This window comes from Asterias rubens, chromosome 7 (genome assembly GCF_902459465.1).
Source record: "Asterias rubens chromosome 7, eAstRub1.3, whole genome shotgun sequence".
NCBI classification, from domain to species: Eukaryota; Metazoa; Echinodermata; class Asteroidea; order Forcipulatida; family Asteriidae; genus Asterias; species Asterias rubens.
In genome coordinates, this window is record NC_047068.1 from 21,165,002 (window position 1) to 21,191,631 (window position 26,630).

At 38.1% G+C, this 26,630-nt stretch overlaps 2 protein-coding genes and 1 pseudogene across 3 annotated transcripts; 1 reads left to right on the plus strand and 2 right to left on the minus strand.

The window, feature by feature from the left end:
• Positions 1-202: 202 nt before the first annotated feature.
• On the minus strand, positions 203-9,570 carry LOC117292993 (sulfotransferase 1C2-like). Of its 2 annotated transcripts, none has more exons than XM_033775189.1 (8): positions 9,534-9,570; positions 6,210-6,281; positions 5,295-5,471; positions 3,655-3,791; positions 3,078-3,318; positions 2,228-2,322; positions 1,780-1,960; positions 203-1,202 (listed from the first exon to the last, which is right to left on the minus strand). In XM_033775189.1, exons 2-8 carry the CDS (start codon positions 6,235-6,237, stop codon positions 1,093-1,095), a joined length of 969 nt encoding a protein of 322 aa, XP_033631080.1. In that variant the 5' UTR covers positions 6,238-6,281; positions 9,534-9,570; the 3' UTR covers positions 203-1,092. The 2 variants fall into 2 exon arrangements, with proteins under 2 accessions (XP_033631080.1, XP_033631079.1); XM_033775188.1 differs by lacking the exon at positions 9,534-9,570 and adding an exon at positions 8,927-9,130.
• Positions 9,571-10,986: 1,416 nt separating this feature from the next.
• Positions 10,987-11,677, minus strand: LOC117292876 (annotated as a pseudogene).
• Positions 11,678-14,287: 2,610 nt separating this feature from the next.
• LOC117292612 (estrogen sulfotransferase-like) lies at positions 14,288-23,818 on the plus strand. Its single transcript, XM_033774725.1, has 7 exons — positions 14,288-14,438; positions 17,071-17,238; positions 17,626-17,753; positions 18,036-18,267; positions 18,579-18,673; positions 20,295-20,478; positions 23,503-23,818. The coding sequence occupies exons 1-7, from the start codon at positions 14,414-14,416 to the stop codon at positions 23,604-23,606; spliced, it is 936 nt and encodes a 311-aa protein (XP_033630616.1). The 5' UTR covers positions 14,288-14,413; the 3' UTR covers positions 23,607-23,818.
• Positions 23,819-26,630: the final 2,812 nt, after the last annotated feature.

Here is a 26,630-nt window from a genome sequence, read left to right on the forward strand (position 1 = left end):
ACAGCTCCTAGCAATATCATAACTAAAAATGGTCTATCCACAACACTGATAATCATCCCAACTATAGACCTATCCCAATTAACGACAGGCCGATTCAAACCTCAACGGGGACAAACCAACTCATGTCGAGTTGGCTCACTCAAGTTTGGGCTAGACCATGGTGTTAATTTCCTCTAAGTGAATTTTTTTCAGTGTTTGATAATTTCATTCAAGTGACTTACAAATTGGTTTATTCATCAGTTCATCTTGTAGAAATACTAGATGCTATATGACAAAAGTACACAAATCTACCAGTTAAAGCTGTGTAAATCTGTAGTGCCACTAGTAATTATAAAGCAATGACTTTTTTACAGGGTGCAATGATAGAGAAATATATATTTTATTTGACTTATAAAGATTAAACTACTTGTTCATAATATTTCTGTAGAGCGTATGGTTTCATTTGTTACTATGATTACCGTACTTCTTAGATTAGTTTTGGTAAGTTAAAAGTGATTTTAGTTCTTCAAAATATAATTAATTACACAAAAAGTTGCATAATGTTACTACATTTCAATAGGATGTTACTGCCTGTTTCTACATAATTTTACACAAAGGCCTATTATTCACTCATATATATTTCAAGTTGGTCTTTGGATGTAAATAATAATCTAAGTCTAACTCTCTGTGAAGTCATTGAACCCTTCCCAAATTACAAATTAAAAGGGATGTAATTATTGGAAAAATAAATTGTGTACCAATCATTTATGACAACATTTTTCATAAACCAGTGATTGCATTTGTCAAAGATATTAGTGATAATTTGATCAAGCTAAATAAGTCTGATGTTTCACACGAAGGAGCACACAAGGTTCCTTGCAAAAAAATGTCCGCTATCGTAATTTTTTCGTCAAAGGTCGGTCCATGTACTTGCTACAAAATTTCACATTATTTGAGAAAATTTCACAAGGAATGTAAGTACATGTAAAAAATTGCTGTCCTTCACACAAATCTCATTTTGTAATATTTCACAAGCATTAAGAAACTCCACAGGGACTGTTTATGTTTTCCCCTCGTGTGAACAGGGCTCTACAGACATCAAAAGAAAACCATTTATTCGTAGTCGAAGGTCAATCCAGTTCCAGCGAGTTTGTCTCTTATAAGGGCGTCCATGACTTCATTCTGTGCCACAGTGAAGTGAGCCTTCCAATCTCCTACTTTACCTGGAGGTACAAATGAGAAGGATCATGGAAAGTTAAACACTACACAAGCCTCTTGATTGAAAGCTGTTTTCTAACAAAAAAGGCAGTGGTGCCAATTATTTTAGCCTTCGAGACAGACTCTGCTAGGGTCAAAACGTCAGGCCATTAACTATTTTTTGCATTATACCATTTTGGTCGCTTAGCAGTTTGCAACGGCTAATTCTATTTTCCCAATTATTTTGTTGTCAAACCTTTGGCTAGAAACGTAGAAACGTATAGCAGCTTCCAATAGTATAACACATTTTTAGAATCGTTTCACTTCGAAGTAATGTGGTTATGTAAAAAGATAAAGTTGAGTATGAGAAGCGTTACTGCAGTAATGTTTCTCATATTTTTGTGTATTCCTTTTTTTAGTGATTATTCTTCCTGCTTTGACATATTCGCTCCGGATTTTCGGCGATATCTCACAAACGTGATCACCTTTTGTAATGAAACTTTCACATGTTAGGGTAAACACTTACAATTATATATAGTTTAAACAATCCAACGCTTCCAACAATTATTGGTATACTTTGCCTTTCAAAACTAAATGCATTACCTTTTCTCATGAATGACATTGAGTCTGGTAAGTTCAGCTTCGCAAACAAGGAATCCAGTTGGGTCATAGGGTTTTTCTTCATGTTGGCAAATGTACAGTGGTCCGTTATTGCATCCAGCGTCTCATTAGAGAAATCTTTACCAAGAAACTTGCTGATCTTCTCCACATTGCCTCGCAAATCCTACTAGAATAAAATGATTTACAATAAATGTTTCAACTTTCAAAGAGCATACCTAACATACTCTAATGCATGATGCGAAATAGCACAAGGGTGAAATTATAAGAAATAATTTGTTTTCTCAAGGAAGGCCAAGGATGATACTTTGTAGTAATATAAAAGGTTTTTTAGACCCCCAAATTGGCCTAGAATGGCAAAAAAAGCGGTGTGTGCTTCTGTTTTTTTCCACAAAAGACTCGTCAATAATGTTCATTCATCTTAGATACTAACCCTCTTCATGTCTTCAAATCGAAGCAAAAGGATGTTCTCATCATGTCGCTTCTTCCAAAAGTACAAGAAATGATCCCACCAGGGTCCGAAGCCAACTGAAGGATGAAGATGACGTTCCATGCAAATTTAAATCAGACAAAAATAATACGAAATCGTTATTCAACTCAATTCAAGTCTACATTATTTCACTGGCGTCTGATCAGCTGGCATCAGCTGGCCTCGGCTGGCCTCGGGCATGCAGCCCAGTGTCAAATAAGAACCCTGGTTTTGTATTCAATTCAATTCAATTACATTTAACATTTATTTGATATTACTCTTCTCAAGGTATAATGTATGAAAAATATTAAATGGATAAACAAAATAATGAGCACAGAGGATGGAGGGAAAATAGTTAGTCCATGTAAACCAAAATAAATAGAGTATGAGGCTGTCAGAATGAGCCAAGGCTTGTAGAAGAAAGTGACAGACAGACAGACTAACTACAAACAAGGAGACAAGACAAACAGGCAGTCCGTCGTGATTGGACAGATCTAGCATCATAAGCTGTACAATAAAATGAGTAGACAGTGAAGAGAGATAAAGTAGGTCTGGTTTGTGGGCGAATAAAACCTGTTGATTTGAAAATCGTGAAAGAGTGTATGAGTAGCCAGATTGGGGGATGGGGTGTCATTTACTTTGGTAATCAAAATTAATGTACATGCTTAAACTATTTTCGTTTTGTTCATTTCTTAAAACTATAGCACCTCGGCAAGTAATATTTGAATGGGAAGCTTTCTGTTATCTTTAAACCTCAAAGGTTAATGTAAATCGGCGGACGTTTGTGTTTTGTGTGGTAGACAAAATAACGTACCTTGGTCATTGAGCACTTCCTCAAAGAATTCAGCAAATGTTTGATTTAGAACTGCAGGCAAAGGGAGGACCATCTTCATGAAGTAGAAGTAGGACACTATCAGATCCTTGGGGTTGCGCATAACGTAGATGATCTTGGGCTTCTTCTCCCAGATCTGAGGAGGCAGGAGTTGACCAGGGAAGTGGCACTTGAGGACGCGGGGAGATGGGATTTCCTCAGCAACTCTGTGCGTTTCAGGAACCTTTTGTTTTGAAAAATGTATTCAATACAACATTGAATCAACTCAGAATTAAAAAAATCTAGTGTTTAACAAATTAGTAAACAGAATTATTACTATAACGCGGTTCCTCAAAGATATTATCGGTTCTAACTTTGTCTAAAATAACAAATAAACTCAAGGAATGGATAGGAAGAAACTTTAAATAAAATAAATAATAAAGCTTGCGGGTACAACCATGTGTAAAACTCTTTTGTGGGAGTGTTGGCGCTGAAAAGAGCCGGTGTGGTCTCGACGTTTCGAACAGTATACTCTGCTCGTCTTAAAGAAAAGGATGTAACAATAAGGAATGAATCTCACGTTTTTCAGTTTTCTTATTGGAGGTGGGAGACTCAAGTCCATGTGTAGAACTCTGAAAGCAGTGTGTCTCTTCCGCAATGCTTCCAAGTCACCATCGTGCATCACGGCAGAGGCTATCTCTTGAGTCCATGTGGTCCCTATTATATCAATTTCAGAAAATAGAAATAGCTGTCGCAAACTGCTTACCAATCAAAAGGATCTGGGGCAAATTTCATAGAGATGCTTCAGCAGAAAACACTGCTTAAACAATCCCTGCTTAATAATGACCAGTCACAAAATATTGTATTTTGGCTGGTAACCTTATTCTGGTGATGCATAATTTTGTTTTGCTTAGCTCATTTTTGTGCTTAAGCAGCTCCGTGTAATTGGGCCCCGGTGTAAATGTAAAACATAGATAATTGCCTGAGGTTGCGACCCTAGCAGAGTCTTTCTCAAAGGACAAAATTACCATAGTGAAAGACTCTGCTAGGGTCGAAAAGTGGTCATTTAGCCTTTGAGAAAGACTCTGCTAGGTTCGAAACGGGGTCATTTAGCCTTTGAGAAAGACTCTGCTAGGGTCGAAAAGGGGTCATTTAGCCTTTGAGAAAGACTCTGCTAGGGTCGAAACGGGGTCATTTAGCCTTTGAGAAAGACTCTGCTAGGGTCGAAACGGGGTCATTTAGCCTTTGAGAAAGACTCTGCTAGGGTCGAAACGGGGTCATTTAGCCTTTGAGAAAGACTCTGCTAGGGTCGAAAAGTGGTCATTTAGCCTTTGAGAAAGACTCTGCTAAGGTCGAAACGGGGTCATTTAGCTTTTGAGAAAGACTCTGCTAGGGTCGAAACGGGGTCATTTAGCCTTTGAGAAAGACTCGGCTAGGTTCGAAACGTCAGGCTACTTACTGGGTTTTTTTGCAATTCAACTTAGATACACATTCCCATACTGCTATACAAACAAATTACATGAAAAACAACGACAAGTATTACGTAACTAGGGAGTAATTTAAAGGCAGTGGACACTATCGGTAATTGTCAAAGACTAGCCTTCACAGTTGGTGTATCTGAACATATGCATAAAATAACAAATCTGTGGAAATTTGAGCTCAATCGGTCATCGAACTTGCGAGATAATAATGAAAGGAAAAAACACCCTTGTCACACGAAGTTGTGTGCGTTTAGATGGTTGATTTCGAGACCTCAAGTTCTAAATCTGAGGTCTCGAAATCAAATTCATTCTTTCTCAAAAACTATGGCACTTCAGAGGGAGCCGTTTCTCACAATGTTTTATACTATCAACCTCTCCCTATTACTCGTCACCAAGAAAGGTTTTATGCTAATGATTATTTTGAATAATTACCAATAGTGTCCACTACCTTTAAGGTAAAATTGAGTAGTAGTAATCAGGATAAAATATAATAGAGATGGGGTTGTTTTGATAAGCAGAAGCTGGTACAAAAACTAGAGTCAAAGTCTGTAACAAATGATGTAATTTGGGCTGGTAAACTGATTCTGCTAAGCAATACGGCTCTGTTCTTAGCGAGTTGTTGTGCTTATACATGCTTTATGGCCCTTTTCGAAACCACGGCCGAAGCCGAATCCACAGCCGAAGCCGTGGTTTCGAAAAGGGCCTATGAAATAGTTGGGTCTTGCTTTAAAGTACTGACCTGCTTTTGGGTACGTCACGATCCATACGTCATCATCTCGCACCTCGTAGGTCTTAAAGTCTTCGGCGACATTGTTCGAGCCCGGCGGCAAAGGTATACCCTCGAAACGACCGGCCTGTATAGCATCAGCCGTAACCTCACTCATCGAAGGGCCAAACATTGCAAAGAGTTCCGTATCTAATAGATGTTAAATTTGCATCGGGGATAATGAATATTCATTTTGGATTTACCCACTATAGACACCGACGTGTGTTAGCACTGTATACATAGTACTTTCCCGAGTTCTGTGAATAAAATCACAGGCATATTACTCGGGTGGGGTTCGAACCCACGACCTTTAGAAATCTAGAGCAGTGTCATACCAGTTCCGTATCTAGAGTCAAAATTATTACGTTCACAATCGTACAAATAATATTCTCCACACACCATAAAACACGCATTCTCAAATATGTATCCCTGTCATGGAATACATATTATTATTATTATTATTTATTTTGTTCTTCCACTGTAATACTTTTAGAGTTTTCCATATAGACTCTGTTCGCAGGTTATTTTGGAGCACCCCGTTCTTTCTTAATTTCCCTATGGAGTCCTTTTATTTTCTTCTTAAGTTCTTTTGTTTGTCCTTGGTCTTATGTAGGCCTAAGATACTAATGAGCACCAAGCCCAACGTTGAATTCGATGCCTACGTTTTTCGTGACGTCACTGAGACGCGGTTTATGTTTATATTTCGTGAATTTTTAAGGCCAAGTCACATGATACAATTTACAGGTAGCCATATCCAGGCAATCTCAATAAAGAAAATTTAGCCATTCACATCAAAATGTTCGCAACCCTTTTCTCAGGAAAAGTTAATAGGCATAAGAGTTTATTTTGTGTCGATCATTTTGTTATCAAAGTTAAAGTGATACTTACATTCTTCGAAAGTGACATACTTCTCCATGGTGGCAACTTCTCAACTTTGGAAATTAAAAATAAAGGCGACGTCTATATAAAAGGAGAAAGAAAGACAATGTATTTTGTAAAAAAGCGGCAGGCAACACAACAAATAAATGTAGGATCAGAAACTTCCCGAAAAGTTCCTGTGATTTATTCTTACATACTGCTAGTGAAAAATAACCCTCTCAATACTATCTACACTATCTCAAATTGGTATCGAGTATACTTGTACAAAGCTATCACAAAAAAAGGCTGAGAAAAATGTTGTTGCCCCAACATGAGTTAAAGGCATTGGACACTACTGGTAATTTCTCAAAAGCATAACAAACTTACTTGGTAACGAGCAATGAAGAGCTGTTGATAATATGAAACAGTGTGAAAAACGGATCATTCTGAAGTAGAAAAGAGGTAATTTCTCACAAAATAATAAATAATACTTCAGCCGAACCCTTTTATTAAAATGCTTCTTGAAAGCACACAAAGTTATTCTCTTTCAAATGCGATGACCAATGGAGTCCAAATTTTCACAGATTTGCTTATTGATGCACATTTGATACACCAAGTGAGAGTACTGGTCTTTAACACTTACCAAATTGTCAGTCCAATGCCTTTAATAAGTTGTAAGGATGGGTTAAGGCATGCACCAAGTTAATAAGAAAATCAAGGGAACTTGAAATGATGCTCTCGTCTGGTTGTGTTTTATTTTAACATACGCCAACTAAAAAGTGCCAATCCAAAATAAATGTAGTTTTGTTTCGCACATAAAGGACCTAAATTCCTCCGTTACGCAACCTTCACCATGGGCCCCTTGTTCATTCCTTGCTACGTTTGAGTCACCATGCCCCCATTTCATGCTCATGCTGGATTGCTGCACAATATTCTCGGTTCTTATAGGTCCCGTAACATAACCTTTCTGATATGATGTCGAACGAAGACGCACGTCCTTCTGAAACAGCTTTTGGTATTTAAAACGTTAAAACCAGCGATTTGACGCAATTTCTACTCCGAAATAAGAATCAACTTCCATAAAAAGAACTAATATATATATTGGAGGCCAACGAGCTGAGAAGCTGGGCAACATCAAACAAACCGAATTATGTTGGAAAATCGAAATTGCCTTCTAAACCTCCATGCTTGGAGAAGGCAAAGTTGGCCTTGCAGCGGTCTTGATCAGCAAAGCTGATCAAGTTTCTGCTGTTGAAGCGCTCATAGAAGCCGACGAGTTATTGGCCAATCGGAAAAGGAAGATCAGAATTGCCGATGGAAGCAAGTTGGTGGATTGCAGTCTACCAGTGCTAGCTGCAACTACAAGCTTGAAAACAAGGGCAAAGCGCAGCTATCGGCACCGGCAGAAGATTGTTAAGATAGCTGAACATGAGGCTGTGAAGAAACTTAAGTCCCGAAAACGGAAGAGACGTGTCTCCAATGGCTCAGACACTTCATCTCGTGTTAAGCGTCGTCTTTTTCGATGTACAGGTAGGCCTACCCATTTTATTCTACTTTATTATTTCAGCTTGCACATACCTATGCTGTCAGAATGGTATTTAATTAATCAATTCTATGTTCCAGAATATTTGTTGTACTTTGTGTCATTTAGCGTTTTGGTGAAGTAAACCATACTGTTTAATTTCATGATAATATGAGAGTCGAGTCGAAGGACCGCGTATAGTCTAAGGGTTAAACTATTTTCCATTCCAGCTTTGATTTGTTTGTTAAGAACAAAACCAGATGAGTTTTTATCTGAAATAAACAAATAATTATTAGGAAATGTATAATAGAGGACAAATTTGGGTACGACCGACATTAAAGGCACCTGGCACCTTTTTGCTAACCATTATTCGGAGTAACAACAGCGCCTTTAAAGGCATTGGACCGTCGAAAAGAATTATTCGCATAAAACCTTTCCTGGTAACGAGTAATGGAGAGCTGTTGATAGTACGAAACATTGTGAGAAACAGCCCCCTCTGAAGTAACGTCGGGTTTTCGAGAAAGAAGCAATTTCTCACTGAAATATTTGTATTAGATTTGGAGACCTCAAAATTTGATTTTGAGGTCGTCTCGAAATCAAGCATCTGAACGACACACAACTTGTGCAACAAATGCGCCTTTTCTTCCATTATCCTCTCGCAACTTCGACGACCAATTGAGAGCAGATTTTAACAGGTTTATGTTATGCATAGTGTTGAGAAAAACCAAGTGAGAAGACTAGTCTTTGACAAAGTTACCAATAAGATCGGACAAAGAATTAAGAAAACGTTATTGACCTCCATAAGAAGAAATTGCATTGCTCACAAAAGTGCCATTGTGTCCAGTGCCTTGAATACATACAATTAAACATGATTTTTCCCAATAAGCCCTGACATAACTCTCTCTCTGTGCTGTTCATGGATGTATAATATGCAAGTAAAAGGCCACTCCAGCTAAATCCCGATATGGTGCACTTGAATCAAAAATTCAACACGACTTATGGCACATAACATGTGTGTGTGTGATCAGAACGACCGACCCGGAAGCGCGCGACCCGGAACACCACTTGAACACTCATAATAATGTACTGTACTTTGAGGCCAACTTTGCAAACAAACCATCATGGACACGAAAACCTCAAAGTTCGGGGTATATCATGAGCCCACAACATTGCCTTTAATGTTTAGTCGATGACTGTTTTAATGAACTTAATTACCTGAACTTACCTTAATTCCAACCAGAGTTCCAACTGGTGCACGGTGGTCAATATTTATTGGTCTAAATTTTGTTATACTTTATGTTGTGTGATGCTGTACGATGCACAACTCCATTGACAAACAGTGGAGGTCAATCGCAGACATTGGGTGATTGATTCTAGGGCTATTATTCGTGTTCATACAGAGGAAACTATCTTTCAGCAGTGGCTCAGGTAAACGACAGTCTACCCGCAGGTCACTCGATATAATAATTTTCCTTTGTGATTTATCTGGGCGAGTTGGCGTGATTTTTTATGCGTGACCTCGGTTTGAATATATAATTAGTCCAAAGGGCTTCTGAAATTCAGTCTTTTTCGGCTTTAATTGAAAAGTGATGACAAAAATAATGTAGAAGTACTTTGAAATGAAGAGCATCTGTCGTTTTGTATGAAAAAAAGCGTTGCAACTCAAAGTTTAAAAAGAGAAATTTGTACGTAAAAATGGCTTCAAAAAGGAAGAAAACAAGTCACAAAAACACTGCAAATTTTCCCGTAACGAATGTCAGCAGCAGTCCCCAATTATGGATAGATTATTTCATATTCTTCCCGAAAATGTTAAAAGCGAGACCGGATCGTACCTAGTCCAGTCAGGATACAGCGAGTTCCACCCCGACCTCAAAGGCAGCTTTAGTCAATAACGAAAGAGCCCGTCTATACCACGGGATGAATGAGCTGATCATCACTCAGCTCATAGTTTAGACAGGCGCTTTTACCATACCAACGAAAAACAGCTTGCTGCCATATTCGTCGATGATGTCATCGTCAGCCAATCACCCGATCAGGAAAACCATTCTGTCTAATAGATGATTTGTTCGTAAGGTGAGATTTGGATTAAAGGTGGAAATCGCTGTATCCTGACTGGACTAGGTACCGATCCGGTCTCGCTTTTAACATTTCCAGGTAGAATATGAAATAATTTATCCATACAATACATTGGGGACTGTTGCCGACATTCATAACGGGAAAATTTGCCGTGTTTTTGTGACTTGTTTTTCTCTGGGTTTTTTTAAGCCATTTCTTACGTACAAATTTCTCTTTTTACAATTTGAGTTGCACCGATTGTTTTTGTACATACCGACAGATATGCTCTTCGTTTCAATTTACTGGTACATTATTTTGGTTGAGACTTTTCAGAAAAGGCTGAAAATGACCGCATTCCAGAAGCCCTTTTGACTAATTAATATTCACATAGAGGTCACGCACGAAAAAAAAAGATGCATATTCTGCAGACAAATCACAAAGGAGATTAGTGACCTGCGGGTAGACTGACGAACGTCGTATTCACAGTGTGTTAAAGGCACTGGACACGTTTGGAAATTGTAAAAGACCAGTATTCTCTTTTGGTGTATCCCAACAATACGCATAAAATAACAATCTGCGAAAATTTGGGCTCAATAGGTCACCGTATTTGCATTGAGAAAAAACTTACATACTTTGTGTGCTTTCAAAGCATGTACAAGGTTTCAGCTGAGGTCTTTTACTATTTGAGTGAAAGGTTATCTCTTCCCCGCCCAAAAAAAAAAAAATACGTTACTATCTACATCTCTCCATTGCTCGTTACCAAGTAAGTTTTTTTGCTAACAATTATTTGAAGTAACTACCAATAGTGTACCTGAACATAAAGGGGATATTTACCAGAGGGCCCAGTTTCATTTTGTAGTGCAGCTGCTTTTGACCGTTATATTCCCAATCAAAATTGAAAACAAAACCTGTTAAGGCAGAACACTGTACCCACTTTTCTAAAGGTGCACACTTTTTCCCAATCTCTACATAGTTTAGAGTTGGCCTACAAAATAATAATAATAAAATTAATATTAAATAATACAAAAAATTGGTCAAGTGCCTTAATGCCGAAAAACATCTCTAAGCGCATAATAAACAATCAGTGAAAGAAACAATTACAAATAAGCAGACGGCCAATAAATTATTAATATTATTATTATTTATTCTTGAGGAATTTTACAATGCTGAATTACGAAAAATATATAGATGTAATTGGAAACTCTTCCGAACCGCGGTGATGCTTTTTACTTAAAAGTATGCTGGTTCGGTATCGATTCTTTCGGTATCGATTATTTCGGTATCAATTATTTAAGTATCGATTCTTTCGGTATCGATTCTTTCGGTATCGATTACTTCGGTATCAATTATTTAAGTATCGATTCTTTCGGTATCGATTCTTTCGGTATCGATTCTTTCGGTATCGATTCTTTCGGTATCGATTCTTTCGGTATAGATTCTTTTGGTATCGATTCTTTTGGTATCGATTCTTTCGGTATCGATTCTTTCGGTATCGATTCTTTCGGTATCGATTCTTTCGGTATCGATTCTCTTAGTATCGTTTCTTTCAGTATCGATGATTCCGGTATCGATTATTAACGTGTCGATTTTTCAGTATCGATTTTTTCATGATCTATTTTCCAGTATCGATTATTTCCGTGTCGTGCAATACAATTCATGCGCACTTGGGACAGTGATAAACCCACACAAAATGTGGACACAAAACAACGTTCGTGATATTATCGGGAAATGAACGAACTTTAAGTTAAACTTCAGCTCCCTTTCATACCATGAAAGTACATCAAGCATATCTTGTTTTTGGTTCTTTTAAGTTAAAACGTTCTACAATGTGTTGATCACATTATGCCAATTTTATAAATTTTAAAACAATAAACAGAATACCCCTCCCCCAAATTTGTCTTTTGTTGTAATACGGCCCCATTATGGACTCGCTACCCGGGGATGCTTAAGAAATCATGAGAAACAATAACATTGATGTACCTTTAAAGTTGTTTCTTTATTTAATATTTTCATTGCAATATCTGAAGTTCTGTTCACCGATTGATTAACATGAAGTGTCATCGTTGTCTTTTGCTCCTAATTTAGACGTTTTGTACCAATTTTGTTATGCTACGTATCAATTTTACCTGATCTTTTTAAAGCCCGAAAAGATCCGTAATAATTTTAAAGATATTTCTCGTAAAAATATTTCTCTGTCACTTAAATGTCATCGAACGACAGTCCAGTTCCTTTAAGCTTCTCTCTCTCACACATCACCAAGAGCTTTACTTTGAGCTTTAGACAGGCTTGTCTTCCAGCCACCAACAATACATACATGAAGGCAGAAAAGGATCATTACTCAACTTAAAATGACTACAAGTATAACAGAGTGAGAGATTTAGATCTCCGAGACCCAAACTTGATGTCCCAAAACCAAAACTTGATGTCCCAAAACCAAAACTTGATGTTCCCAAACAATGGACAATGATAGGTTTCATTTTCTACCCTCTATTACCTTGTGACTCAACTTAACCCTGTCAAGTGAGTTAGCCATGTTTTTTATGGCACAGTTAGCGTTTTTGTTAATTACTCCTCTCGTGAATGGAGTAGAAAGCCTTCCTTTCATGACTTCCTCCATTATACGTTTGTAAAACATAATGGAGAATTTGAGTGGCCTAGGTTATCGGGTTTATCTTCTACGTCCATATCAACTGCTGGAAAAATTGAAAATGGCAGGCAACAAGCTTGTCTGTCAACAGGTAGTACAGACTTGACTGTGCCAGCTGGCAAGCTTCACCAAAGCTTCCTTAGAGTTGTTTACTATGGTGGTCTGGGTTGGGATGCGGGAGGGATTTTGTTTGACTTTTTGAATGGAGTGTCTGAAGAGAAAGGTCAATTGTGTTTATCCTCTTTTTGAGTCGGGCATAAATGTGTTCAGAAAGTAATGGGCCTTGAGTAAGAAGATCTTTTTACTTGCCATCCTCCTTCCAACCCCCTCCCCCCCACCTCAAAGGTGGTGGGGATGCTTAGAGTCCATTTATGCAACAGTGAATCCCCCGTGTTGGGTGTATAGTGTGTACACAGTGTATTACCCTAACACCGGAAAAGGCTTCAAGTGGATTCTGATAGAGGAAGACATGCTCTATTAAGTGATTTTTATTTCGTTGATTTTTGGAATGATCGTTATTTTAAAAACTGGGTCAAAGGTCACGATAACATACTAAAGATTACAGTAACCCACATTTCTGAAAATTTATTTTTAACAAAAGAATTTATTTGAGCATGCAATTCTCATCATTTTGATACCAAATTTGCATATGTTATAAAAATTGACATGGTTATGACATATTTTTACCAAAAAGGTGGTATTTTACCCTAAAAACGTCAGATTTTATTGGTTTCTGTTCACACGGTAAGTCCGATCGAGCTAAAAATGTGTGCATTCATTTCTCATTAGGACCTACAAGCACAGCAATTTTTATCAAAATCGGAAGACATGAGGTAAAAAAGTGCGTTGGTCTGACATGGAATGACCCATGTACAACCTGTAACATGGCATCCTGCTTATTTTTGCTGATCAGAAAGTCGCTATATAAGCATATTTGTTGCTTAGTTAAATCAGATGACTGTAAAAAACAGCTAAATACCCGTTCCAAGCAATGTATATGGCATGACATTTTTGCCAGTAACATGTGTAAGCTTCAGGCAAACTATATTCGAACAAATTTTGTCCGGGTTTGACGGTGACCTCTGTAGTCCTCCGATATTAATCACACCAAATTAATTGTTTGGACTTAACATAAAATTGTGACTTATTCCCGTGACTTAACCCCGTGATAAGCAATTGTAATGAGGCATACTGGCCATCAGAGTTCCTATGTTTCACTTTGGCAGTTGGAAAGCCTACAAAATGATTTGTGAAGTGATAAGAGTTGAACTTAGAAACAACAATACAATATTTAAAAACAAACTAGTTGGTGTTGAGATGAAATTAATTGCTTTTGGAGCATTGTTGATACTATTCAAATTGCATTATTGCTCTCATTATTATAATTAAAGTTTTGAATGCGCATTTTTTGTTCAATCACAACGTACCAGCAAAAGTACAATGTTCAGGGTTCTTTGCACGAGACCCCCCCCAAAAAAAAAATAAAAAAAATAAAAAAATATGTACAGAAAGCTATGTGTATAAGAATTGGAAAGAATAAACAGTGCGCTGTTCAAAGAAACGCGTCGGAACTAAACAAACCAGCCCGTTGATTTTATAATGCACAAACAAACTACTACATAATTTGACTTTAGTCGTGCAATTCGGGATTGCTGTGCATGAACAATTTTTGAGCGACTACAATAACTACAGCAGCAGTAACCATATTGTTACAAGGGTTAATACAAATAGTATGCTATATGTTTTTGTTTAGCATAATTTATGACTTCTCCGAGTTTTCCAACCGTCGGTTGGCAAAAACTCGGGCTTTGACCTTACAATAGAAAAACAAACTTTGACCCCACATACTGCTTTATGATTATAAAGTTCCCATAGTGCCTCGCTGGGTGGGGTTGTGGTTCGTGCAAATAACTCCGAACCATGTAATTTTTACTGACACACAATGCGCCCGTATATGAACTCATGAGCCAACAAACCAGGGATAAGTTGTGTTGACTTAAGAACGTAGACATGGATCCAGAATATGTGAAGCAGAGTAAGTACCCGGCGTAAAAAGCCAATACGATATTCAATTTGTAGTACAGTTTTACCAAAAGGTAACGAACGCCGTGGTGTAACCATGGTAGGCCTATAGTATTGTACTGAATAAATGTTTTACCACTAGTGACCAATGGTGTTTTCATCTACGGCAAATTGTACTACAAGAATATACTTGTGTTGTAGCGTAACGTTATAATGATATTGGATTATGGTAGATTGTGGTTTCTATCGTATAATCCAATTAAAAAAATGTAGGTCTTTGGTGTTTTGGTATGTCCAATTGGTAAATGAATGGTACTTTAGTGATTTTTAATGGGTGTGTGGTTGGTTCAATGGTGTTTAACGGTGCTTATATTTGCAAGTGGTCAGTAATTTGAAAGAGTACACTTGTCGTGGTGTGATCATATGGTATGTGAATGGTAAAAGCTACTTCATATTTAAAACTTATTTGACGTATTGGTGTGTCCATATATGTGTAATGGGAATGGTGTGGTGTTGTTGGTTGGTGTTTGTAAGGTAACTCAATTTTGTATCGCAATTAGTGCGATTTGAATAGTAAAATCCAACGCCCTTATAGTGTATGTCAATAGCGTAGTGGTGGGTCTGAATGGCACATTGTTTAATGGCGTAGTGGTGGGTCTGAATGGCACATAATGGGTGTTTGTTTAATGGTAATGATATGTAAATGCTGGCTACGTGCTTTGAATGATGTGCATAATATGCAAATTTATTAATATTAACGAAAGCTACTTCATATTTAAAACTTATTTGGTTCATTGGGATTAGTGATGATATTTTGAATGGTCGGTGAATAATCGAATAAACTTGTTTGTAGGTCAATGACGTATTGGTGTGTCCATAATGTGTAATGAGAATGGTGTGGTGTTGTTGGTTGGTGTTTGTAAGGTAACTCAATTTTGTATCGCAATTAGTGCGATTTGAATAGTAAAATCCAACGCCCTTATGGTGTATGTCAATGGCGTAGTGGTGGGTCTGAATGGCACATTGTTTAATGGTAATGATATGTAAATGCTGGCTACGTGCTTTGAATGATGTGCATAAGATGCAAATTTATTAATAATGACGATGGTTTTAAATATATAGCAACTTTACATAATTATGCGTTTTTGTTGAATAATGTAAATTTATAGGAAATCTTTTGTAATTTTCTCTTGCATTTTTCTTTATTATCCAAAGCCAATCGTTCATTATAATAGGCCTTACACGACAAAATAGTGTCCTTTTTTAATGTTGAGGAATGAGTCTTGTTATAATCAATGTGAGCCATTTAAAGATAGTTTTAAACTAGTTTTTATAGTGCATTGATCATGGTATGGTGGTATGATGCAATCATACTTATTCATTTTTGAGGAATTATCATTTTTATAATCAATGCATGTTTTAAGAAAACAAGGTTAAACTTCCTATGGATGTTGTATGATCATGTTATGATGCAATCACCTTATGATCATCTTATGATCATCTGTGCTTGTTTGCTTGTTTGCATGTCTGTTTTTTTGTTTTTTCTATTGTCTGTCTGACTTTTTTTTTGCAAGCTTCTAATAAATACACCCCTACACGGGTGTAATTTTTAAAACGTCCGAGCATCAATGTTTACCTGCAAATAATGACACTTTCTTCGACGCCTATGTCATCCACAATAACACAAGTTGTAAGTCAACAACCCCGGGGTCCCAATCTCTCTGACATAGCATACTTCGAGGTCCTACAAAATATGCATGAGACCGTGACGCTCCGTTTTCTCTTGTAATTAATGGCGGTATGCACTTTGTGTCCCGTGGGTACCATGCCCTGATTGTAGGTTAATAGTCATGAGACTTCCTGTGAAAGTTGCTGGGGACCACTGCGTTTGTTAGTAGACCTACACAGTCTTATCATGCATTGACTGCTCTAAACAGCTACCTTTACTCATCTCAGTTATGTTTCCATAACAGTTAGTCCTCTCCTTTTGATACCCTCTCTCTTTCTTTAGCCCAAACGTTGAGTGGTCTGTTACAGATGGTCCTTTTCGTTTTTATAACAGGCTTTGTTTTAAAATATGTCCAGACGTCGATTTCACCAAACTCTTCACAACTTAGGATTAATCTTTGGACTTAAGACGGGTTAAGTTCTGTAACCAAGACGTTAGGGCGCATTGAACCCATCCTATTAAAGGATTTGGGTACTTTTTCAAAATGTCCATAGATTTACATTTAACTTAACTTTTAAGATAATGATATGTGAAAAGCTTCCCTTCAAATATTACTTACTGAGGTGCTGTAGTTTTTGAGAAATGAGTAAAACAATGTCATGAAAAAACGTTTGTCAATGCTTAAAATAATTTTGGTCTCATGAGATCAAAATTATTTTCATGACATTGTTTTACTAATTTCCCCAAAACTACAACACCTCAGCACGTAGTATTTTCAGGGAAGCTTTCTACTATCATTATCTTCAAACTGTGTACGTTTAGTGTAAATCTGTGGACATTATGTTTTTTGTCCTACAAAAAGTACATACACCCTTTAACCCTATGCGTTTCATGGACACTGTGAATCAATTTGTGTTTAAAAAAAATCCCATTTTGATGTTTGTGATAACTTGTTTTTACTTTGTCCTTGTTTTAGTAACTGAGGTAGTTTCAGTGCCAATGAAACCAGATAATAACGAGTTTGACTCGTATGAGTACGAGAATGTTTACCTGCACACAGACATTTTGAAAAGTACTATGGAGGATTTGAAGACGCTGCACATCAGAGAGGACGATGTCTTCGTCGTATCATTTCCTAAAACAGGTAGGAATGCACACTTAAGCTACTTTAGCAGAATTTTATTTCATATGAGCCGTGGTAAGCACACGAGTTACGTTATAATGCGATTCCATGGTGAACGTGCATGCAGGTCGAGAATTTGTCTGCTTGCTTGAAAAATCGGGGTGAACTACACTTTAATTTGTAAGCACATTTTTCTGCTACACTAAGCACACAAAAAAATTACCGGTAAACAGCTTAATGAAATTGGGCCCTGACCGGGTTGTGTTCATAATATCTGGTAGGCCAAGTTGGCTCATCCAACATTTTGTGCCGAGAAGTGGAAATTGGGGCAATCTTAAAAGCTAAAAAGCACGAGCTCAGTTTTATTGTACAAAGCTTGTGACTGGTACCGTTTTATTTTGTAAAAAGGAACGACGTGGACGCAAGAGATTGTTTCTGCTGTACTACATGACGGTGATATAGAGCGAGTAAACCAACTCCATACGATGATAAGGGTGCCATTTCTGGAAATGAGCTTCGGCATTGATCTTGAAAATGTGAGTTTATAAGCATACTTAGTTACAGGGCAAATATATTGGAAATCAATTATTGCCTACTGGGGAATCTGTTTATACTCTATCTGCAATACGTGAAGTTCTAAAAAACTCGCCTTTTTTCCATGTCAAGCGCTTTCAAGTGTGCTATGATCTCGATGGAATTTTAATTGTAATGTTATGTTATATCTCAAGTCCGTTGTCACCACTGCTGATGTTGTTATGCGTATAGGCATACTGTTTTTTTTTTTAAGAAGTTTATTTATTTGATTTGATTATTTCCAGAGTCCCAAAACACATAAAATAATAGAGCTGATGAATTCACCTCGTCTTATCAAGTCCCACCTCCCGGGTCAACTCTTGCCTCCTCAAGTGTGGGAGAAGAAGGCCAAGATTATCTACGTCATCAGGAATCCCAAAGACATGATTGTGTCCTATTTCAAGTTCGCCAAAATGCTTAGTCCGAGGAAGAATATTGATCTTGATGTCACATTCGAGAAGTGTATGGATGGCACAAGTAAGTATGATTGGTTTACTATACTAACCTTGGATTTGATGAACAGGCTTTCGAGTCATATATTCATTTGAGTTGTTTAGGCACATATTTTGAGGCTCAACCGGCTTTTAAATCACATTTTGAGTAAACTTTCTTCCCGGGAACAATATTGACCTTTACGGGACAATCGAGAAGTGTGTGGACGGACCAAGTAAGTTTGTTATACCAAGGTAACAGGTTGTGAACTATTATTGGTCGGGAACCAATCTCGTGATGTGATACAAGGACGCATGTTACCTGAAAATTATTTTTTTCTCCTCAATATCTTATAGATCCTTACGGCAAGTGGTGGGAGCACTATCTATACTTTTGGCAGAGACGAAACGAAGACCATGTCTTATTTATTCGGTTTGAAGACATGAAGAAGGCAAGTATAATGGAACTTTGTGATAGAAGGATTTTTTTCTTCATTTTATTCAATAATTTGTTACGGTGGTGGGGGAGTTTGTGCTGCGCGTGAAAGTGATTTCTTATACAAAACAAAGCATACAATCACTCAGGAATACTATTAGCTTTTACTAATGGTAATAACCAAAATCAATGTTAGCGTGAAAACTTACTTAGTAACGAACAAAGGAGAGCTGTTGATAGTAGAAAACTTTGTGATACAATGCTTGTTCTGACGTAGTTTTTTGAGAAAGATGTAATTTCTCAACTCAAAGTAATAAAAGACCTCGGGTCTGAAACCTTTAATTAGGCATCTGAAAGCACACAATGTGAGCAGCAATGTTTTTTATTTCATTATACTTGTTTTAACTTTGATGACCAGGAGTCTAAATTTCACAGACTAGTTTTTGTTATTTATGCATATCTTGGGATAAACACCACGTGAGCAAACTGGCCTTTGGCAATTAAGGGAGGTGAAAATGTGCCTTTAAAAGGACATCAGATGCGTACTGATGATAATTTTCGACTGTAGATTCAGTCAGGTTTGGCAGCCAGGTTGGCTTGTGGTTTCCCGCACTGCCTTTCACCTCTGTGGACCCCGGTTCGAGCCCAGACCGGTGTCAGATGCAATTGTGTCCGCCATGCAATACTGTCCGCTCAGGACACCTTTGCATAATGCAATCGTGTCCGGGGCTATACAAAACCGTCCGGTGGTGACATGTACATAACTAGCTGTACATGTATCTGCGCGCGTAAGCGAGCGTGCATGCACTGAACACGTATTCACGTATTGAGATTGCAGCGAACATCCAACGGCCGAACATTAATTTTTCATGTCATTCATGACATGCACGTAGCTTGTTAAACAAATGGCGAACGTGTTCCGTCGACCGAGGGCGTTTAATTTACTGCAAGAACGGTTTTTCACGGGGGCGGACATAACTACATATGCAAATGTGTCCGGGCGGACACAACTGCATTATGCAGCATCGTCCGGGTGGACACGATTGCATATGCAAAACCGTCCGGCAGACATTATTGCATATGCTAAAATGTCATCCGGATAGTAGGACATAATTGCACGCGACACCGGAGCATTGCACATTTTCAATCCCTTAAATATGACTGCGTGTTTTCGCCCCGTCTACAACTGAAATTTCTTCGTTGTCTTGTACACAAAAAGTTGGTCTGATCTGTTTTCATTAGGATGCTTTTCTTGACTCATAAGTAGTTCAGTGAAGCCGGAAACGTGTGGTGCATGCTGAGACATGTGTTTCGAATCCCCACTTAACCGCCTAGAACGCTCTCATGTTAATAATGAAAACTTATAAAGCGCACAAATCCGGCTGTAGTTAGATCGGGACATGGCCGTCGTAGCCGCCACAAAACTATTTTACTCGACAATCTACGGAGAGATCCGAATGCTCGTCAGTTGTCGACTGTCCCTCAAAACCCAGACTTCAGCAGCCAGATAATAATTTGTCCTGGATAACTTTGTATTGGCAGAGACAGATAGGATATTTATTCAGCGTTCACTCGCTAAGTACTGTTCCTGCATACAGTTTATATAAAATTGATTTTGAAACCTCTTCTGATTGTAGGATCTTCGCGGGACGGTAAAACGAATCAGCGAGTTTCTTGAGAAATCCTTCTCCGATGAAATCCTAGACGCCATCACCGATCACTGCACCTTCGAGAACATGAAGAAGAACCCCATGACCAATCCGGACACCCTTTTGAAAGCGATCATTGATATCAACGAAGGTGAATCGTTCATGAGAAAAGGTTAGTTACCTATAACTTGAAACGGCAGCTGGGGTTATATTAGGATAAAGATTGGGTTTTCCATGAGTCAAGGTTTATACAACTTGTAAATTCTCTACGCAGGCGCACTATGCCTGCATGAAGCGCGTCCGGCTTCATTTCCTTTTCCCAGTCATATGTCGATAGAGTGCTCACAGAGTTACGTTCGCCAGAACCACCTGGGGTGCGTTCCACTCACGCAAACGTTGCCAACAGTTGCGCACGTTCATCAACAATTTGAAGTGGAACGAGTTGTGGGCTGCCACTATTGGCGAATATTTGCACTATTACTTGAATATACTTCTGAGGTGTTGGCGAGTGGTTTTTAAAATGGCGGACAAGCATACGGTACTATTTCTTTGCCACAAACATAATAATTTTGTATTTTCGGTGGATGATAATGCAGATTTGAAATAAGAAATTTAATTAGTTGATGTTATGATGTCAAAATTAAAGAGGACTATTAAAAAAAATCTTCATTTCAAGGCGCCGCCATATTGTCATCGCGTAATATGCACCAATCGTTGCAAAGACAAACAATGGTTGCGCAAACAGTTGCGATTCGTTTGCGTGAGTTGAATACACCCCTGGTAAGGCTTTTTGCTGTGAAAAATTATTCTCCTACACCCAAAAGAAAGGTAGTTGACGCTGGCTTAATCAAGAAACCTGGTTGTTGATGTTTGTTTTGAAAAGTAACTTTGGGCAATACTTTAGAAAATATTGACACCAACTACACGTTCGAAAATATTTGGGTCATTTAGATTTTCGAACGTGCAAGTGATGCCGTTGACACCAACTACACGTTCGAAAATATTTTGGTGATTTAAATTTTCGAACGTGTAGTTGATGTCGTTGACACAAACTACACGTTTGAAAATTTAAATCACCAAAATATTTTCGAAAGTGTAGTTGATGTCAACGAGTTCAAGTACACGTTCGAAAATTTAAATGGTCAAAATATTTTCGAACGTGTAGTTGATGTCCACGCATCAACTATACGTCCGAAACTTTAAATGACCAAAATATTCTCGAACGTGTAGTTGGTGTCAATATTTTTGAACTGCAGTTTTTGCCATTAATTTTGAGGTGGTAGTTTGTGTCTTTATTGGACATGTCTTTATTAAACATGTTCTAATGAGCCTTTTCACATCTCAGCATACCGTTATGGAAACTCTTGTTAAAGGCAATGGACACTATTGGTAATTACTCAAAATAATTGTTTGCATAAAACCTTACTTGGTAGCAAGCAATGGAGAGCTGTTGATAGTATGCAAATATAGACTGCTTCGAGTGCTATTGTTAAAAGTAGACTCACGAGGTGATCACAGAGCATTCTATTTTCCCGAAGCGCAGCCGAGTGAAAATGGAACGGTCCGGGGATCACCGAGGGAATCAGAGTTTTAACAATAGCACCGAGTAAAAACCGTTGATATTTGTTTTATGACACCCAAACAGACTATTTATCATCCTCGTACATGTAATTCGTACGCGTTTCAGATACACAGACGCACAACTGATTGGGTTCGAGTTTGGGTACTGCACGCCGTGTGATAGTTGTCGGACTATCACACGGCAAACGATGCACTATTTACACAGCCGCCGTTTCTAGTAAAACTAAGACATATCATGTGACCTGCTTTAAACCAATGAAAAGGCCGAGTTGTGAGAAATAGCTCCCTTTGAAGTACGTAGTTTTCGAGAAAGAACTAATTTTCCAGGAATTTGGTTTCAAGACCGTAGAATTAGAATTTGAGGTCTTGAAATCAAGCATATGAAAACACACAACTTCGGGTGGCGAGGACGTTTTTCTTTCATAGTTCTCTCGCAACTTTGACGACCAATTATTGAGCTAAATTTTTCACAAGTTTGTTATTTTATGCGTATATTGAGATGAGATACACCAAGTGAGAAAACTGGTCTTTGACAGTAACCAATAGTGTCCAGTGTCTTTAACACATAGTGCCACTTTCGTTTGAGGGCCGTGGTGTGGTGAAGGATTCAGGGAACTATGCAAATGAGATAACTTCATGAGTTATAATTAGCGAATTATAATTTGCATACAAATATGCCAAAATGTACAGTATTGCAAATGTGTTAGCATTGAATGCTCATGTTAACCTCGATGGACAATTCGCAGGGTATTGGGTTGAAGAGTTATCGTTAAAAAACTTACAAAAGTACGTTTTTCAGGCCGTTTTTTGTATTGAAAATTCCGCGCACTGGTGGTTTGCTTAAGTTGCAGTAAGGAATTTCGAACCGAATTTTTGAAATAAAAAAGAGAACTTTTGTTAAAGGCAGTGGCCACTATTGGTAATTACTCAAAATAATTATTGGCATAAAACTTTTCTTGGTGACGAGTAATAGGGAGAGGTTGATACAACATTGTGAGAAACGGTTCCCTCTAAAGTGCAACAGTTTTCGAGAAAGAAGTAATTTTCCACGAATTTGATTTCGAGACCTCAGATTTAGAACTTGAGGTCTCGAAATCGACCATTTAAACGCACACAACTTCGTGTGACAAGGGTTTTTTTTTCTTTCATTATTATCTCGCAACTTTGATGACCGACTGAGCTCAAATTTTCACAGGTTAGTTATTTTATGCATATGTTGAGATACACCAACTGTGAAGGCTAGTCTTTGACAGATACCACAAGTGTCCCCTGTCTTTAAGGTAATGTTCTGTTAGCGCAAATATGGGGTAAAATGTACATTGTTCTTACACTCATAGGCCCGTTTTCATAGTTCTGCTTGAGCACAAAAAGGAGCTAAACACAACTAAATATAAGGTTACCAGAATAAGGACACCCAAAATACCATGTCACTTTGTGAGTGACTGTATCCTGCGCATTTTTGCTAAGCAGGAAATTCTTCAGCAATATTTTCTGCTTAAGCATCTCTATGAAATTGAGTAAGTCTGCTGTCACCTAGAGGTAGAGTCCCACAATTCCCCATTGTACCTCCATATTATATTTGGTTGTTTTAAACTGGTTTTTGTTTCATCTATAGGTACCGTTGGTGGCTGGAAGGGGGAGCTGTCGCAATCTCAATGCGATACTTTAGAAACACTTTGCAAGGAGTGTTTTGACGGGACCGGCCTTTCATTTACCTGATCTCCGAATCGTTCTATTATCACCACACTCACCACACACAAATAGTTGTAATTTGGATACATTTAATAGTATTAGTTGGACTTAGATTTAATTATGACATGATTCTAGATTCAGATAAGGAATTATACTTTTTTATGCGTATAACAAACCTGTGACAATTTGATTAATAATGGGGAAAACACCCTTGTCACACGAAGGTATGTGCTTTCAGATGCTTGATTTCGGGACCTCAAAATCTAATGAGGTCTCGAAATCAAACTAAATTATTGTAGTGGAAAATTACTTCTTTCTCGAAAACTACGTTAATTACTTCAGAAGGAGCCGTTTTTCACATTATTTTATACTATTACACAGATCTCCATTGCTTGTTTTACCAAGGACGTTTTTATCCGAACAATTACTTTATGAGTACAATTGTGTCCAGAGCCTTTAAACTTTCATAATTATGTTGTATTGGTCACATTTTGTAATTTGTGATAGATACCAATGATGGCGCTGTCCCATTCAATGACTTTGTAGCATGCAATTATATGTTCTCGATGCAAAACTACCCGGAGGACATTATCGCATACGCAATAATGTCCGCCGGACGGTTTGCATATGCAGTTGTGTCCGCCCCGTTCAAAACCGTCCTTGCAGTATTTTAAACGCCCTTGATAGACGGAACACGTTGGCCATTTTTTTTTACAAGCTAAGTGCATGCCATGAATGACATGGGAAATGTTCGGCCATTGGGGATGGGTAATCGCTGAAATCATCGTGAATATTCATGCAGCATACGTAGGTTCAGTGCATGCACGCTCGCTACGCGCGCACATACGTGTACAATCATGTAGGCCCCCTATATATACATGTCTGCCGGACGGTTTTTTGCATAGCCCCGGACACGATTGCATATGCAAAAGTGTCCATATGCAAAAGTGTCCGGAGCGGGCAGTATTGCATGGCAGACACAATCCTACACTGTCGAGGCCTTTTCCCACGGCAACTTTCTAAGTTGTGGAAAGATTTGCCCTGAATATGTTGGATATGAAACGTTCACTTTCTTCCGTTTGTAAGAAAAGTATTCTTATTGAACCATTTGAGTTTGGAGCATGCGTGAAAAAACTATTGCCTTTTCTATGTGAGCTGATAACCTGTATATATAATATTCGTTTTTAATTTTTCTTTTGTCATGAAATAAGAGTTATATATTTACTGTTCAATATTGGTGTTTTCGTATCGTTTGACTATTGATTGTTAATTTAACTCGTGCAAGTCATACTCATCTCTCTTTGGACGATGGGATGGTCCAGTCCTGGAGGAACCAGTTGATTTGATATTACGAAGTCATTGTACTCTTCCGTTTTCTCTTCGTCTCTTAAGTTATTGGTTTGGTAAAGTTATACAAACAGTTATAGAGCTGCCGTGTTAAATCATATTGTTGTTTATCACAGAACAAAATATGCAGAATTGGCTCACCATGCACTCTATATAAGTTCCCGGTCAAAAATGACCACTGGCTCTATGTCATAATGGTGCCTAACCCATGTTCAAAAATATGACAAAGAATCTGTGTAATGACCCATCGGAAATGGGTCAAACAAACGCATATTCTCCTTGTTTGAGCAGCTTCTGGGATGGGTCAGCCTGACCAAGACACGGGTTGGGCTTCCTTAGACACGGGGTGCGGGTCAATCATTCTTACCAGGATTTTTTGTGTGTAATCCGTAAGCTTTCAAGTTTAAACTGATAAATATATTTTTCGATAAACATAATCGATAATGTTTTCTGTTGTTCTCATTTGTAAGACAAATTCTCATAATGTTTAACAGCCATTGAGCTTATATTTGTATCCTGATATAAATAAAGATCCTGAAATAAATAAATAAATAAATAATATACTGTGTCTACTTACGTTCGCTCCCCCGTTCGTGAACATATCTTGCCCATGTCATCGAAATGGAGAAACTTACCCCAAAAGGGCCATAAAATAGTAATAAAACCCCATCACTCAATTGGTCGTCGTTGCAAGATAACAAAGGAAGAAAAAGCACTTAATTGTCACGAAGTTGTGTGCTTTTTCAGATGCTTGATTTCGAGACCTCACATGTATACGTCTCGAAATCAGTTCAAATAATACTTTACTGAGAAATTACTTCTTTCTCAAAAACTACGTTACTTCAGATGAAGCCGTTTCTCACAATGTTTTATACAGCCTCTCTACATTGCTTGTTACCAAGTAAGTTTTCTGCTAACACTTATGTTGAGTATTTACTAGTCTAGGTTCCTAGACCATTGGTGTTGCGTGGTCACACACAACGAACGTTCCGATTATGCACGGCAAAAACTGTACACGCTTGTAATGAACGAACGCTGGCGGGCGCTCTGTTTCTCTAATTTCCGGATCTCCCCATGTCAGCACCGGAAATCAGAGAAACAGAGCGCCCGCTAGCGTTCGTTCATTACAGTGTGTGACCACGCAACACCAATGGTCTAGGAACCTAGACTAAGTATTTACCAACAGTGTCGCCCGCCTTTAAGTTTCTCAAGGCGTCTTAATTGCTTCCGTTGCTATAATACGAGTGTTGACATATCACTGTCGTTATGGGCTTTGGGTACCAACATGTAGGCATATCGAATAGGCCATGGGTTCAATATCAATGCAGCGTGACTGTCAAATAAAAATGTCACTGAAAAACACTATTATGATATTTCATCGAAAATCTGGCAATGCTGACGTTCCTGAACCCATGGGCGAACTGCAATTAAGACTGTTGCCACAAGTGACACTATTTTGAGAGTCAACATTCTATTCAATTAATCTCAAATACGGAAAATCGTCAAACCTACCATATTGTATGAGACAAATGGATGTAGGCCCACCCTTAGTTTGTGGAGGCGGGTGGAAAGATGATCATGGAAGTAACAACTGTGGTTCAATCAACATGGCACCAACAGGCCACCGTAGGCTTCCGTTGTGTACATATTGCGTACAAAACGTGCAGTTCATGTTTATTTATTTAACGAGTAGTAAACATCAAG

Excerpts from the sequence above, each read along its gene's own strand:
- LOC117292612 (XM_033774725.1), top strand. The coding sequence starts at position 14,414 with ATGGATCCAGAATATGTGAAGCAGA. Across the intron at positions 14,439-17,070 it reads TCCAGAATATGTGAAGCAGA|TAACTGAGGTAGTTTCAGTG; the intron begins GTAAGTACCCGG and ends TCCTTGTTTTAG. Across the intron at positions 20,479-23,502 it reads TGAATCGTTCATGAGAAAAG|GTACCGTTGGTGGCTGGAAG; the intron begins GTTAGTTACCTA and ends TTTCATCTATAG.
- LOC117292993 (XM_033775189.1), bottom strand. The coding sequence starts at position 6,237 with ATGGAGAAGTATGTCACTTTCGAAGAAT. Across the intron at positions 2,323-3,077 it reads GGAAGTGCTCAATGACCAAG|TTGGCTTCGGACCCTGGTGG; the intron begins GTACGTTATTTT and ends TTCATCCTTCAG. Across the intron at positions 1,203-1,779 it reads AATGTCATTCATGAGAAAAG|GTAAAGTAGGAGATTGGAAG; the intron begins GTAATGCATTTA and ends TTGTACCTCCAG.